The sequence below is a fragment of the Anopheles stephensi genome, chromosome 2 (genome assembly GCF_013141755.1).
Source record: "Anopheles stephensi strain Indian chromosome 2, UCI_ANSTEP_V1.0, whole genome shotgun sequence".
NCBI lineage: Eukaryota > Metazoa > Arthropoda > Insecta > Diptera > Culicidae > Anopheles > Anopheles stephensi.
In genome coordinates this window covers 11,501,045-11,515,798 of record NC_050202.1, presented here as the reverse complement: position 1 = coordinate 11,515,798, position 14,754 = coordinate 11,501,045, and the positions used below count along the sequence as shown (strand labels likewise).

General features: G+C 48.2%; 4 protein-coding genes across 6 annotated transcripts; 2 read left to right on the top strand and 2 right to left on the bottom strand.

The window, feature by feature from the left end:
* Positions 1–857: 857 nt before the first annotated feature.
* On the bottom strand, positions 858–2,571 carry LOC118503989 (uncharacterized protein DDB_G0287625-like). The gene is made up of 3 exons (XM_036037937.1): positions 2,305–2,571; positions 1,912–2,229; positions 858–1,730 (listed from the first exon to the last, which is right to left on the bottom strand). Exons 1-3 carry the CDS (start codon positions 2,333–2,335, stop codon positions 1,399–1,401), a joined length of 681 nt encoding a protein of 226 aa, XP_035893830.1. The 5' UTR covers positions 2,336–2,571; the 3' UTR covers positions 858–1,398.
* A 947-nt stretch (positions 2,572–3,518) lies between these two features.
* LOC118503991 (40S ribosomal protein S26) lies at positions 3,519–4,896 on the bottom strand. The gene is made up of 3 exons (XM_036037940.1): positions 4,752–4,896; positions 4,161–4,338; positions 3,519–3,967 (listed from the first exon to the last, which is right to left on the bottom strand). Exons 1-3 carry the CDS (start codon positions 4,752–4,754, stop codon positions 3,801–3,803), a joined length of 348 nt encoding a protein of 115 aa, XP_035893833.1. The 5' UTR covers positions 4,755–4,896; the 3' UTR covers positions 3,519–3,800.
* A 348-nt stretch (positions 4,897–5,244) lies between these two features.
* LOC118503985 (hydroxyacyl-coenzyme A dehydrogenase, mitochondrial-like) lies at positions 5,245–11,350 on the top strand. Of its 3 annotated transcripts, XM_036037932.1 has the most exons (4): positions 5,270–5,582; positions 7,367–7,556; positions 7,633–7,908; positions 7,974–8,567. In XM_036037932.1, exons 2-4 carry the CDS (start codon positions 7,488–7,490, stop codon positions 8,508–8,510), a joined length of 882 nt encoding a protein of 293 aa, XP_035893825.1. In that variant the 5' UTR covers positions 5,270–5,582; positions 7,367–7,487; the 3' UTR covers positions 8,511–8,567. The 3 variants fall into 3 exon arrangements, with proteins under 3 accessions (XP_035893823.1, XP_035893825.1, XP_035893824.1); XM_036037930.1 differs by lacking the exons at positions 7,367–7,556; positions 7,633–7,908; positions 7,974–8,567 and adding exons at positions 9,660–10,356; positions 10,431–11,350 and having other exon boundaries at positions 5,245–5,582; XM_036037931.1 differs by lacking the exons at positions 7,367–7,556; positions 7,633–7,908; positions 7,974–8,567 and adding exons at positions 5,812–6,219; positions 6,361–7,238 and having other exon boundaries at positions 5,337–5,582.
* A 1,385-nt stretch (positions 11,351–12,735) lies between these two features.
* Positions 12,736–14,754, top strand: LOC118503975 (inositol polyphosphate multikinase-like). The gene is made up of 3 exons (XM_036037910.1): positions 12,736–13,042; positions 13,120–13,913; positions 13,973–14,754. Exons 1-3 carry the CDS (start codon positions 12,820–12,822, stop codon positions 14,219–14,221), a joined length of 1,266 nt encoding a protein of 421 aa, XP_035893803.1. The 5' UTR covers positions 12,736–12,819; the 3' UTR covers positions 14,222–14,754.

Sequence of the window (14,754 nt, the reverse complement as noted above, 5' to 3'; positions counted from 1 at the left end):
TAAAAGCTGAATGCAATCAGTGGCCCTAGTTTTCATCTTAATACATACTCACAGGGCCCATGTACAACTCTACAGGTACCAGGCGTCTCCATTGATGTTTGGCACCGTTTTCACTGGTTCATTTGGAGTATTTTTGGAGGAAAGCTGACAACGCTTTGGCATCGATTAGTAGTTTTGTACCTTTCAATTCAATTTAATGTTTGTATTTAACTTACATAATCTTCTCTGGCACTACAACCACTATAGGTCCAGCTTCCTTCTGGAAAGTCAGCATATCTATCTGGAAAGTCGGTCCTACGTGCTAAGGATGGATAAATTTGGGCAAAACAAGGAGAAGCTCGATGTAAAAAATTGGTTATTATACAACTTATACAGTTTATCATTGTAGCTCATTCTGGACTGTTTTCCAACGGCGTCCGTTTCAGCTAGATTGCCTTATCGCTCAGAAGACCTCCACGTCTAAGGGACCTCGTCGTCGTCGTAGTAGCAATAATATTGGACCTCGTAGTGGAAGACTCGTAGCCGAAGGGATGGACTATTCTATAAGAGAAGAAGGAGAACTTGATGTCTGAAATATTTCGTCGTACAATGGGGGGTCGTTCCTATTCCGAGAGGAATCTTATAAGAGGTCTTATCAATTAAGACATATCATTGAATTGGACCTCATGGTCCAAACGAACTTGCCCGTTAAAATAAAAAATAATATAAATTTATCAATTTGACAGCTTTTTAACCATACGGCCTACTAAATACAGCCTTTTTAGCTGACAATAATCTGTCAAACGACACTGTTTTATCGCAACGTTACGCCTTCTTTGCTTTATTTTTCGGAAAAGGAAAGAAACCAACAGCGAGGATTTCGAGGAAACAGACTAAAGGAAAAATGTATTCATTCAAACAAGTATTGTTTGTTTGCTTTTGCTCTATCATTTAAAAAACCGGTGCACAATGAGAGATGTGTAGACTTCCGAAGGAGCTTCTTTCGTTTTTTTTAAATATATACTAAACTTATGTTTGGCAATGCTGCAACAAACGTGGCAGGAAGATGAGTGAGTGAGTAACACGCTAGAAAGTTTGAGGAAAACAAAACAGAAGTAGAGAAAAACGAAAACCATTTCAAATGCTTTTGCTCACCCTCTTTTCACACCCTATTTCGTCCTAATGCTAATATTAGTAGTAGTAATAATATAGCAAAAAAAAAAAAAAAACAAACATTTCGCTACGATAACTGGCAACTCCCACCCACCCAGGGAGGAGGACGATTCTGGTGGGTGGATAATTAGAGCGACACTTAAAGCTAAGCTCTCACTTTCCCCCTCTCTCTCTCTCTCTCTCTATCTCGCTTTCGTCGTTTTCTTCGTTCCCTGCTTCTACTACTGCTTCCGGTGCGCCGCCTCTTCAACGGTCCCCGAGGCTACTGCCGATCTTCTTTTCGAACATTTTCTTCGAATCACAGAAACCGTGCTTCGTCTTGCCGAACGAGTTCGGCCCGGAAGAGGTGGGCGTATCGCGCCCAATGTTACGCATCCGCATCCGGCACTCGGCGGGCATCTCTTCCGGCTCGCTGTCATCGCTGTCGTCCGCCAGCCGGAACGCGTTCGCGACCGGTTTCATCAGCCGGGCCGGTTCCTTGCTGGCCGGTGCCGCCAGCTTCATCTGTATCCCGGCCACCGGCGGTTTGGGCGTGGACCTCGGCATGCCGGTCGGTGGTCTGCTGTTGTGCGTCGTGCCTTAAAAATGAGAACGGGGGCGGGGCGCGGATGGTCCTCGCAACAATTAGCCAACTGGGAGCGGAACGCGTACGTACGGAGGGAAGGCATGCGATCTAGAGTAACGTTTCAGGGGCGAGGTCGGGAATGGGATGGGACGGGACAGGTGTCAGGGGGAAAGGGTGGAGGGTAAAGATCTCACCACCGGGACCGGGTCCCCGTGTGCCATTTGGACCGGTGCGACCACGACTGTCGAGCGCTTCCTGTCTACGCCGCCGTTCTTCCTCTTCCTGTCGCCGCTGGTAGTTCCTGTCCTGGTGGCCTCTTTGCTCGTAACGCTCCGCATCCCGATAGGCCGGTGCACGGTGCCGGGAGTGTTGCGTGCTGGAAGGTGGTGAGCGCGACCGGGACCGCGAATGGGACCGTGCGCCGGGTGAGGCCGATCGGGATCGGCTTCGGCTGAACCGTGGCCGGCTTGTGGCGTTCTTTACCTCATTTCGTTGCCGTGAGCTGTGTTGCCCTAAAAGTAAAAATAAAACCTCTTTTTGGCGTATCCTTTTCGATGGTATTCTCATGGTCCTACCCCGCCCCCTACCTTCGTCGTCGCGTCGATCCCACCGACTCATGATGGGTGTTGTGTGAGTGTGTGTTTAGTTTTGTGTATTGTGGATTAACAATAACAATAATTTCTAAACAGCCGACTTAAGAACCATTTAGAACACTGTTTTCACTACACGACTCAGCACCTTTGCCCGCATCAATGCAGTGGGCAAGGTACTCGGAAAAAAGGGTCTTCTTCTTGCTCAACAGCAGACTAAACAAAACAATCCTCCGGCGATGGGGGTTTTTTGACATTCTGCAAATTTCAAACTGCAGGCGCGTCTACACGTCCTGCTTCGCATTTGACAGCTCACGCACGCACACAATGACAAATTTGTTCGGTTCATATTTTTGTACGTTACCAAATACTTGTAAAAAATATAAATTTAACATGAATGAAAGCATTTTTTACCTATATGCATCTATATGAAATTTAAGTATGTCTTATAGATAAAGAAAGGTTTCAGTAAACGATAAGAAATTATCCTTTCCCTAGACGTTGCTGGAACAGCACTGTGTGTTGAATACGTTACAGCACAGTGGTACTTTACTTGGACAGAAAGATACATTAATATGTTTTACGCAGAATTTACGAAATAAGGCTTTTATTCATTTTCCTATTTGGGACCTATTCCGTTGAGTGCATTATATGAGCTATTTTAATTGTGGTTAATTTATATTCTGTAGTTATGAGAAATCTTTCTCTGTATTCAAGTCCGTGTGCAGTCGCACTGTGAAGTAACGTTTACAGTGCTGTACGAGAAACGTCTAGGGGTCGTTCTGTTCGTCCTGAAGAATGCCGTGTAGAAATCTTGATTTTTTTCTGCCAAATGATGAATGATTTATTATATGTAAAATACGTTCGAAAGTGTTAAAATATAATAACCAGAGGACATGTAATCATAGAAACCACCAATAGTCCGGTTGATACGAAGTTGTATACAGATCTACGATCCAGTGCTGTAAATTACCTTGTTATAGTTTATGGAGACGAGCAAGGTAATACTCCCCTTGCAAAGTATTGTGAGCATAAAATTCAACAATCATATCAAGTTATATGATCGCTTCTCGGCATTAAGGCTTAGTTCAAAGTGTAATAACATATCTAGTTATGGAGACGACCGGTAACGACGCAAAGCAATCATTTATCTAATCATTTCTTTCAACCACACCACCAACATCTTTCATCTTCCATTATACACGGTTTTCGTTTCGATTAGATGGAATTCCTTTCGGCACGGGTGGCCCTTATATTTTCCAACTCTCCTCCACCTTCTGCTTCGCACTTACAATGCTAGAAAACACGAAACTTGGATGCAAAGTACACTCTTTTCGCACGAACCGGTACGAAACAAATCCCATCCTAATCGAAGCAATACACACGCACGGCTGTTATCCCTGATCGTCGTTCAGCGCTGTCTTGATGATGTTAGATGACACGCACTAAGACGATCAGCAGCAGAGCATCCACAACAACTGGCGCTCCGGCGCTTACTTTCGCTGAGCATTCTGTTGTCGGTTCATGTCCTTCGGGAAGGATCGCTGTGGTGGCGTACGGATGCGACGGGCCTCCTTCGAACGGTTACGGACAACCTTCGAGTGGATGGCGCACGACACGCAGTAGTGCAGTTTAGCATACAGTTTCGGCAGTACGTATGCTGAAAGACAACCGAAAGAGAAAAGGAACATTAGTGAAACCGACCAAAGCAAGGAATAACAGCTTCCGATTGCGAACATCGATCAGATAGCAAATATTCGAATTCATCTCTTTGTAAAGATCCAGAATGGTATGTTTTCCTCACGCAGAACAACATAACGGTAACAGTGCCGCGCGGACAAATTGATACTTACAGCTGTACACCGAAGCGTCGGAGATGTCCCGGACAGCGGCAGCCTCCACAATGTTGCGGATGACGAACTTCTTGATGGCCTTGTCCTTCGGCACACAGCGAGCACAGTTGGTGCAGCGGACGGCTTTCACATGGCCGCGGTTGTGCTTGCAGCGTCCTCCATTACGCCTCTTCTTAGTCTGCACATTCGGGTCACCCGGCGTGTCGCACCAATTCCAGTCGGGAAAGCATGAAAATATACACACAACAGAAAGGTACCGGATCAGTTAAACGCAATCAAACCTGCCAGTCGGCTCGGCTCCCCGGTATCTCATTCCCACAGCCACGCCATGTTGAAACGCATGCACATCGAGTACGCTGGCGTGTGAGTGTTGGTGTTGGTACGTGTGTGTGTGTGTGTGAGGAACCACCACACCGCCGAACACTCTGGTGCCGGATGCGCGGCCACACATTTTCACCATCCACCAGGGTTATATCGCGGAAAACTACATTCATTTGCACTTCAGACGCCTTTTCCGCAACGGATGGAATCGATACGGCACCATTTTCGACAGAATATCGGCCCGTTTTTCAACAATTTTCCTGCACTTACCATTTTGGTGACAGATCAGTAACAGTACCACGGAAGTAGAGAACGGCACGGTCTGTTTCTCGCTTGCTCGCAGCCTGTCCGAGTTGACGTTTTGCGTTGACAGCGGCAATGTCAAACACAGAAAATCGATCAAACTTGATGACAGAATCGATGAAAAGAGAAATCCAAGCAAAATTCAAATTGTTTTTTGAAAAATATGCTCAATTTCAGACTTTATTTTGCTGTATCCTAAAGTGCTTTAATAAAGTATGAATTTTCACTTTATATTAGGCGTTTATAATACAACGTTTTCAAACATTTTTCGAATGAAAACCAAATTGCGGATCGATGAAAGAAAACTTCGCTGTGAACTACTTCCGGTTTTGATGGTCGACCAACTGTGTTTGTTTACATCGATGAAAATCACATTTTGAACAAAAAGAAACTCCGTAAGTGCCCCATAAATTACCCAAATTGATTTTATTAACACATTTACCTCATTTCTCTATGTGGTTAAGGCGTATTTTAAACATTCAAATTGAACATTTCAATCCAGCTTGAATTCTTGCTCGACCAACGTTTTTGACATTCACGCGATTGCGTGTGTGTGTGTGTGACCGCTAGTTTCATGTTTCGCTCCACTAGCTGTGCCGCTCACAAATCGGTTCTGGAGCAAGTTTTTGTTCTGCACGCTTCATCCATTCACCGTACTAGTGGCAACATTATATTAGATTGCTTTTGTGGCATTGCATAGCTATCCGTTAACGGGTTCGTTTTTATTTCCATCAAATTCCTTCGCGAGGTGCTTCATCGCTCGAAACGGACGGCAACACACGTAAACAAAACGCGCAGGTTTGTTTTGTTTCTTCTTCTAACCTTCTTTGCAGCAGGAGCATTACAGATCATGATCGTATACGGTCAGCCTGCAATAAGTGCTTGGCTAGGATTTTTTTGGCGTAGAACTAATAATGCTATTAGAAGCGCGATATAGAATTCACTGCACAGCGCATTATGTTGTCCCCTAATCAAGCACGATGCACGCGCATTCGGTTTTCCGGTGCATTTATGTTTATTTACATAGTTGATCGGTCATTCCGGCTGTCAAATCGGTGTAGTGTCTGTATAGAAGTGTGAGTCTGTGTGCGTGTTTGTGGTGCAAAGCTTAGTGGCAAAGAGCCATTGTAGCGGTCCCGAAGGTATCACCAGCATCATCTTCGTACTATTGCCGTTGATCTGCTTGGACGAACACTGCCAGCAGCCGAGATCTTGATACGCCGCTTATCACCACCTGTGAAGCTCCTCCAGTGCCGGTCTTATCAAAGCCCGCCCCAGTCCGGTCGCCAGTCAGTGTGAGAATCAAGAAAAAGCGATTGAATAAGCAATGGCTATGTCGGTTCTGCGAAATTTCACCCGCAATATGGCCACGGCTGCCAAAATTAACAATGTCGTCGTCATTGGCGGTGGGCTGATGGGTTCCGGTATTGCCCAGGTGAGTGAAAGCCAACCGGCAGTTCCAAAGTCCAAAGGTCTGCTCCCTCGGACCGAAACGATCACGACGTAAGCTGCCGCACAGTGGGATTTTGTCGCGAGTTAATGTGTTTCTTGCTGCGCCTTCCATCACCGACCACAGGTTGCGGCCGCTACCGGACACAATGTGACGCTGGTGGAGATGAACGACGCCCTGGTGGAGAAAGCCGTCGGTGGAATTCGCAAAAGCCTGGATCGCGTGGCCAAGAAGCAGTTCAAGGATGATGCCGCCAAGGGACAGCAGTTTGTCGATGGCACGCTGGCAAAGATCAGCGGCGCGACCAAGCCCGAATCGGCCGTACAGGGTGCGGACCTGGTCGTGGAAGCGATCGTTGAGCGGATGGACGTGAAGCATCAGCTGTTTGGCAAGCTGGACACAGCGGCACCCGCTCACACAATCTTTGCCAGCAACACTTCCTCCCTGTCGATTGCGGAGATTGGTTCGGTGACGAAGCGTCAGGATCGGTTCGGTGGGCTGCATTTCTTCAATCCGGTGCCGGTGATGAAGCTGCTGGAGATTATCCGTACGGACCAAACGTCCGACGAAACGTTCCAGGCGCTGCAGGGCTTTGGACAGCGGTTGGGCAAGGCGTGCATTACGTGCAAGGATACGCCCGGGTTCGTGGTGAACCGGCTGCTCGTACCGTACATGGCCGAAGCGATCCGGTTGCTTGAGCGGGGTGATGCTTCGGCACGGGACATCGATACGGCGATGAAGCTCGGTGCGGGCTACCCGATGGGACCGATCGAGCTGATCGACTACGTGGGGCTGGACACCACGAACAACATTCTGCAGGGCTGGCATGAGAAGTACCCCGACAATCCGCTGTTTGTGCCGATCAAAACGCTCCAGCAGCTCGTTAGCGAGGGCAAGCTGGGCGTCAAGAGTGGCGAAGGGTTCTACTCGTACAAGAAGTGAGCATCGTTTTTAAAATGCATCCGTCGTTATGATTTAATAAAAGCATTTAGTAATTTAGTCGCCACTGTGTAGCTTGCTGCTGTCGTAAATTGTTGACCGATTCACGTGCTCCGTCGGGCACATTGTGCAAACCTGCTGCTTACCCACTGACGTTCTTCTGGTACGTTTGCGTTTGTTTTTTTTTTATCAGATAAGCCCTGATAGTCGCCCCGAAATTGCTCCATAATTTGCGTGCATGTTGGACTTTTGCATCGAACAATCGCTGCTCACTCAATCCTGTTCAGTTGTTTTGTTACGCGTAGTCCCTCGCGATGGCTTCTTCAAGCATTAACCATGTTACCGTAATTGGTGGCGGCGTAATGGGTTCGGGAATAGCGATGGTAAGTGGCCTGACCTTTGTCCGTGTCCAGGAGAGGAAAACGAAAAGCGTGTACCACACTACCCAACTCACCGTAGATAACCGCCGCCAACGGGTACCGAGTGACCGTGGTCGATGTAAATGAGGAAGCAATTGGACGTGCCAGAGCGCAGGTGGAAAAGGATCTGCGACGGATGGCGCAGCATGTAAGCAAGGGCAATGAGCAGGCGGAAAACAAGTTCTACACCGATGCTGCAGCACGTACGACGTACAGCACAAAGCTGAAAGTAGTGGTTGCCGCGACGGATCTGGTCATCGAAGCGATTGTGGAAAATCTCAAGCAAAAACAATCCCTTTTTAAAATTCTCGACCAAGTACGTCGCCCGGTGGGACCTAATTGACTCGAATCTTTAATCCAATATCATGCTTCCGGTTACAGGCTGCTCCACCGCACACGATTCTCACCAGCAACACGTCGTCGCTTTCGATCGCCGAAATCGCATCGGGCGCCGAAAGAAAGGATCGCATCGGTGGACTACACTTCTTCAACCCGGTACCGCTGATGAAGCTGATCGAAGTCGTCCGGACGGGCAGCACATCCGACAGTACGCACGGTACGTTGCTAGCGTTTGGCAAAAGTCTTCGCAAAACATGCATTACGTGCCGCGATCAGCCCGGCTTCGTCGTGAACCGTTTGCTGTTTCCGGTGATACACGAAGCGCTGGGAATGGTGGAACGGGAGGACGCGACAGCGCACGACATTGATGTAGCGATGAAGCTGGGCCTGGGACACCCGATGGGACCGTTCGAGCTGATGGACATTGTCGGGTTGGATACGGTGCGGGCTATACAGCGGGAACGCTACGCACGCAACCCATCGGATGCGGCCGCTAAACCGAGCGAACTGCTCGAGCGGATGGTGCGGGAGAATAAGCTGGGTGTGAAATCGGGTGAAGGATTTTATAACTATAAATAAAGAGCAGAGGAGGAGGATTTTAGAGAAGCATTCTGCTTCTGTGATACAGCTCCAGGAGTTTTTGTAATCCAATTGCTTTCTACCGATCGACGAGAAACAGTGTACGGGTCGAGTAGTCTGGAACTAGTTAGTAATGAGTGCTCCGGAGCCGGCTTCGACCTGATCGCTCCAGAGCAGGCTCCGACTTCATCCCGGAGCCGGCTTCCTCTCCGACGGCTCCGGAGCCGACGCTGCAGGAAGACAAACGGTTGGTACGAAGCCGCCTCCGGAGCTGTCGTTGCGGTGCCGGCTTCAGAGTCGTTGGAGTGGAGCCGGCTCCGGAGTCGATTTTTGCATCAACAACAATAGTAAAGCGTCCATGCCTCTGAAGCGCATGTAAGAGCTGGACCTATACATGGCCTCTTCAGCAGGGGCCGATCATAGCTAACTAAACAGATACTTGGGACTCCGGGCTTTTAAGAGCGCCCCAAGGCATATCTTTCGGTCCTGAGAGCTTCGATAATTTAGTCTTCTGCTCTAGCACTACCACCTCCAGAGCTCTCGGCCTGCCATTTCTGGCTTTCTGTGATTTGATTTCACGCGTAGCAAAGTAATCAGTCTCTGCGTACGTACGGTCTGGATAGGATAAAAACCCCGGTCCTGCCGTGTGAAGACCGGCCCCAATGATCGTTCTGCCTAGGGCCTCCAAGGGGCTTGTTCCATCATGATCGATCGTTACAGGCGGTTTCAAATGGAAAATGTTGAGCCAAGATTGGTGAACATTTGGACGGACCTAAAAGATCGACGATCGACGATCAGATTCAGATCAGAAGTATGTTACAATCCTACAAATTTGGTACCACTGCATGGGAACTAAGATTTCTTAGGTGATACTGCTGTAGGAACCGGCAATTTAACGGTTGAAATTTGAAAAAAGATGACACCTGTTGCGTCCCTGTTTTCTAACGGCTTTTTTAAATATACTTTGGTTTTCGCAAAATTTCTGCTAAATCAAATATCATCTATTTTTTAAGTTTGAAACAAATGTTTCAAGTAAAATGAGCTTCAATATGAATGAGAATGGTAAAACAAATATTTTTTTTGTAATTTTCTAATCACTCCATTGAGCAACACTTTAACGAATCTTTTCAAATCACCCCTGATTTACAGCTCACTTATCTAAAAAGACGATTGAACAGCGATGAGTCGCGCTTAGATAAGGGTATCGTTGTTCGTCATCTTTCCCTGCTAACAAAACAAAAGCGCACTTCGACCATCACCGTCGTCATCATGTCCGAGGGGGAATGCATTCCATCGAACCTGCCGGCCGGAGTGTTACAGCTAGAGAACCAGGTAGCCGGTCATACCGCAGCCCAAGGTTGCCTCGGACTGCTGAAAACCACCAGCGATGGGACGATCCTCAAACCAACCGGCAAGGTACTGTGTGGCCTGCGCGAGATAGCGTTCTACGAGCGTTTGCAGGAAGCACGGAACCGCAACACCGATCAAGCAACCGGCGACGAGCCGACCGATCTGTGGACGGTACTGTGTCAGGTGGTGCCTCGATACTATGGCCATCCGAAGCTTACCATCGACCGGAAGGAGGTCGAGTTTATCCAGCTCGAAGATCTAACCGAAGGTCTCAAGTGGCCGTGCATTATGGACGTGAAGATTGGGCGCCGCACCTGGGATCCACTGGCAACGCCGGAAAAGCGCAAGGCGGAGGAAAGCAAATACAGAGCATGCCGGCAGCGATTCGGCCTGTGCATTCCCGGCTTTCAGCTATACTCGGTGCGGGACGGCGGACAGCTGATCCGGCACGGAAAGGATTACGGCAAACAGCTTACCGAGGACAACATTCGTGATGGTAAGCGTGGCACGGGTGAGCAATATCTTTGTTCTGGCAAGCTAATGACAACCTTTCACCCATCTTGTCTCTAGCATTCCTGCTCTTTTTAAATGCAACCGAGACGGGACGTGTTTCGCGGACGCTGCTGCAACAGTTTCTACACGATCTGCACCTGATACGCGACTGGGCCCGCAAGCAAACCACGTTCCGGCTGTACTCTAGCTCGGTACTGCTCGTGTACGATGCGGCCCGGCTCGCCGCGGCTCGTTCGGAGCTACAGAGAGCAAGTCTGACCAACGCCAACGGAACGCTGCTGCTGACTGCAAAGGCACGAATGATCGACTTTGCGCACGCATTCCCGACCGAAGCGGGCGAAGCAGACACCGTGGATGAGAACTACCTACAGGGAGTAGACAGTCTGGTGGAGATATTCGAACAGTTTCTTGCCACCGCCAAGGACGACTAAAGACTGGAGGAGTAGAGCTGGGTTGTTTTGTAAGGTAGGACTTCGCTACTGTAAGTAGTGGTTTGTCCCTCCTGACATTGGCTTCATCCTTTAATTTTTCCTAAAACACAAAAAAAACCAAAAGCGCTTTACTTCTATTGGCCACGGCGCCGAAGTGCCATGCTGGGTTCACCCTTCCAAGTGGTTTTAAGTATTGTTTCCTTACTGTGAATGATTTAAATACGTTAAGCAATTCGAGTGAGAGGTCATCGATGATACCAAACTAATCCGACAAGAATCTAATGTCGCTTCTCATCGGGCGCCAATCAATAATGGGTAGGATCTCGATGTCTCCTGTGTCCTTCCAGTACTACTGCGCCATACCAAAGCAGCAAAGCGGCATATACTTACAGGATAGCACAAGGGAAACAGGAGTGCAAACGGGAGCACATGGCAAGGTTTCCACGACACAAAAAAAAACTGGTACATTATGGAACTTTAGGTTAAGATATGCTAACCACAAATGTATTATTTAATCGTGAATAAATGGCACATCATTAAGGCTGACTTGAGTTTCGGGTTCTGGACATTCTGGTTGATAAAGAAAGAAATGTTCACACACATTTTCAGCTCTTTCGAATCCTTTGTGATCCGTTAATCAGTACTCTTAAATTATCAGGATAAGTACGCAAAGTGTTGGAAGGTATTTCCTCTTACGAATGGCAAAAGAATTCTTTCTTTCTTTCGGTGGCACTACAACCTCGAGAGGTGTCGGCCTGCCATATTTGGCATTCTGTGACTTGATTTCACCCGTAGCAAGGTAATCAGCCATGCATACGGGGAGACGGTCTGGATGGGATTTGAACCCCGGGTCCTGCCGTGTGAAGACCGGCACCGTTGTCACTTCGGCCATCGGCCGCCGGAAAAAGGACAACTGACTAAATTTCATATTACATAACTATACAAGCAACGCCTACTAGATTCCTAACTCCCGAGGTTGCTATGTTCCACAACACAAAGGTCTTCTGGTAGAGTAGGTACTCTGCCAATAGGATCTGTTGGAATTTGAATATGCCTTTCATATCAATTTGAGTTAGGTATTGGTATGAATTTATGGTTAGACGTTTCAGGGAAAAATTATGGTCAAGGTTTGGAATTTTATAGCACATTAAGGCACCTTCCATGAATTAGAATGAATTATAGAATGAACTCATACGAATGAATTAATAAACTTACAATGAATATACAATAACTAACTGAACGCCAAGCGAGCAACACAAGTTTGAGTAAACCAGCGCAAATATCACAAGTCCCTTCCCGATCACGATCAGTGAAAATCCTACAGGATCCTATTTGATGAACAACTAGCTTGAAGTCGGAAGGCTATTTTTCTCGAGCGCCATTAGCCAGTCCAGTCTGAGTTATGGGCGGCTTCTACTGATCTTCTTCACACTGTGGCCTAATCCCTTGATCCTTCATATCACCCATTGGATCGATAAAGTTGCCAGGCGTTCGGCTTTTAATCATCCCCTTCTGGAGTATTGCTTGGTCTTCCAGACTTTCGGATAACTGGACTTCTTCGTCTCTTCGTAGACTTTTTGGCCTCAAGAGATGCCTCAAATTTGCACGTCCTCAACTGACATCGGATATTTGGAAGGATCGCTCTGACACGGGGCCATCGCATGAAAAGTCCTTAAAAATTAGTCCATAATTCGAAAGATACTCGCCCAAAACGCAAACACCAACTGTTATCAATTATTTTTATCACATCGCATTTAGCACACCACCCCACGTGGGTGGGATTTAGGTGGTTCCGGTTGTCCCCGGTATCTTACCACCGTTAGAAATAGACACCGATAAACGCGCGGTGTACGATAATTCCTTTCCCTAATGATAATCGAACCGTTTCCCTCGCCTTCGAATGATAAAACTGGACACTTGTGGTGCTGGCCCTGCTGGCCGTTCAGCGATTCCCACTGTCTCCCAGTTCGATTGTGCAGTTCCATGTGGTAGGGTTAGGATAGCGTATCGCCACAATGAGCCAACTAAAATTACCACCCTACCAGAAGCGTAAGACTTCCGCCACCAAGCGACCGACCACCCTGAACGTCGGTGGACCGGCTGGCAGCCAGGGTAAGAAGTCACCGCTCGGGTATGGTATGCAGAATGCGGACGAATGTCCAACGCTTCCGGACGGCTTTCTACCGCTGCCCTGCCAGGTAGCGGGACACGCCTTTCACAAGGGAACCAATTCGCTAGGCAAGTGGAGGACGGCGATTAAGTGCAAGGACAGCGCTTACTCTTCTAACCACCCGAAACGGTTTCCCACCCACTAGGTTTGCTAAAAAGTGTTGACGACGGTTCGGTACTGAAACCGGTCGCCAAGCTTCTGGCCGGTCAGCGTGAAATCAAGTTCTACGAGCAGATCACGAATGCGTCCGCCCGCGAGCTTGTGGTGTTGCGCGAGCTAACGCCTCAGTACCGCGGCCACCAGAAGCTACCGATCGGGGGTGAGTTGATCGATTTTCTCAAGCTAGAAGATCTTACCCACGGTATGCTGGAACCGTGCATTATGGATGTAAAAATTGGCCGCCGCTCGTGGGATCCGTTGGCGACGGAGGAGAAGCGACTGTACGAAGCATCCAAGTACGTCGAAAGTCGGGAAGCGTACGGGTTCTGCATACCGGGCTTTCAGTTTTACTCGCTGCAAACGGGCCGGTTGCAGCGGTACGGCAAAGAGTACGGAAAGAAGCTTACCGAGGTGACGGTGAAGGATGCGGTACGACGGTTTCTGAACGCGGACGTCGGCCTCTGTCGTCAGCAGTTGATACAGCTTCTAACCGACCTTTGGAACATCCAGAGGTGGGCCCGAACGCAAACATCGTTCCGGTTGTACGCTAGCTCGGTACTGCTGGTGTACGATGCGCGCCGGTTGAAGCCGGTTCTGCAGCACGCGGGAAAGCGAACACCACACACACCGAGCACACCGACGGGTACGGGTAGCGGGGCCAGCACACCCGGCACTCCGGTCTTCTGCACCACTTCCGTCAACGAGCTGGGCGATGTGGAACCGCTGCAACACTACTTCAAGATACAGCGAAGCCACTCCGCCAATCACAACTACGAAGAGGTACGTGTAGCCATAGGTTGCTATGATCGGCATAGTAACAGGGCAGTTTTCACTTGCAGGACATTAAAGTAATGAAGGAAAACTATACCTTCATGCTGGACAATCTCGTCGGTTCGTACGAGGACAAGGTCTGGGCCAAGGCGCGCATGATCGACTTTGCGCACACGTTCACGCAGCCTTCGACCACCGAGTCACCGCCGTCCGTCGATCGTAACTATCTCGCCGGTATCGACAGTCTGGTGAAGCTGTTCGAGGATCTGCTCAAGGACTGTGAAATACAAAACTCACCCCGACAGGGAGTGGCTTGATGGGAATGTCGCTGCAAACGAAAAAAGAAACGGAACGGAACTGGTTCATTTGCTGAAAGGAACGGTACATGGAGCTGGGATGCAAAAGAACTTATTTTGTAAGTATCGTATTAGGGTAAAAGACTCGAGAAGGCCCCACCCTTAGAATCTTTTGTGTGCAGCACTGTGGTTTGTCATTTTTATTGCACAGTGGGATTTTGTATGGTCATTACTCGTTTCATATACATTGTGCATTGTTCCTTAATACTGTTACTGGACAGCGAGTAGAGCAAGATAATGTGGCAGCCGTATCCATTTGTGCACCGTACTGTACCTCACGATACACGACACGATACACGACACGATGCATGATACACGACAGGATACACGATACACGATACACGCTACACACTACGCGCTAAATCTAACACTAATACAAATTCATAATTGTAAGGTAACGGTAATTGTAATAAAATAGTTTTAGTCTTATCTCGTATCTCGAACCGATCGGTCTTAAAACGCTCAACTTAAAACGAAAGAAATCGCGCCAAAGT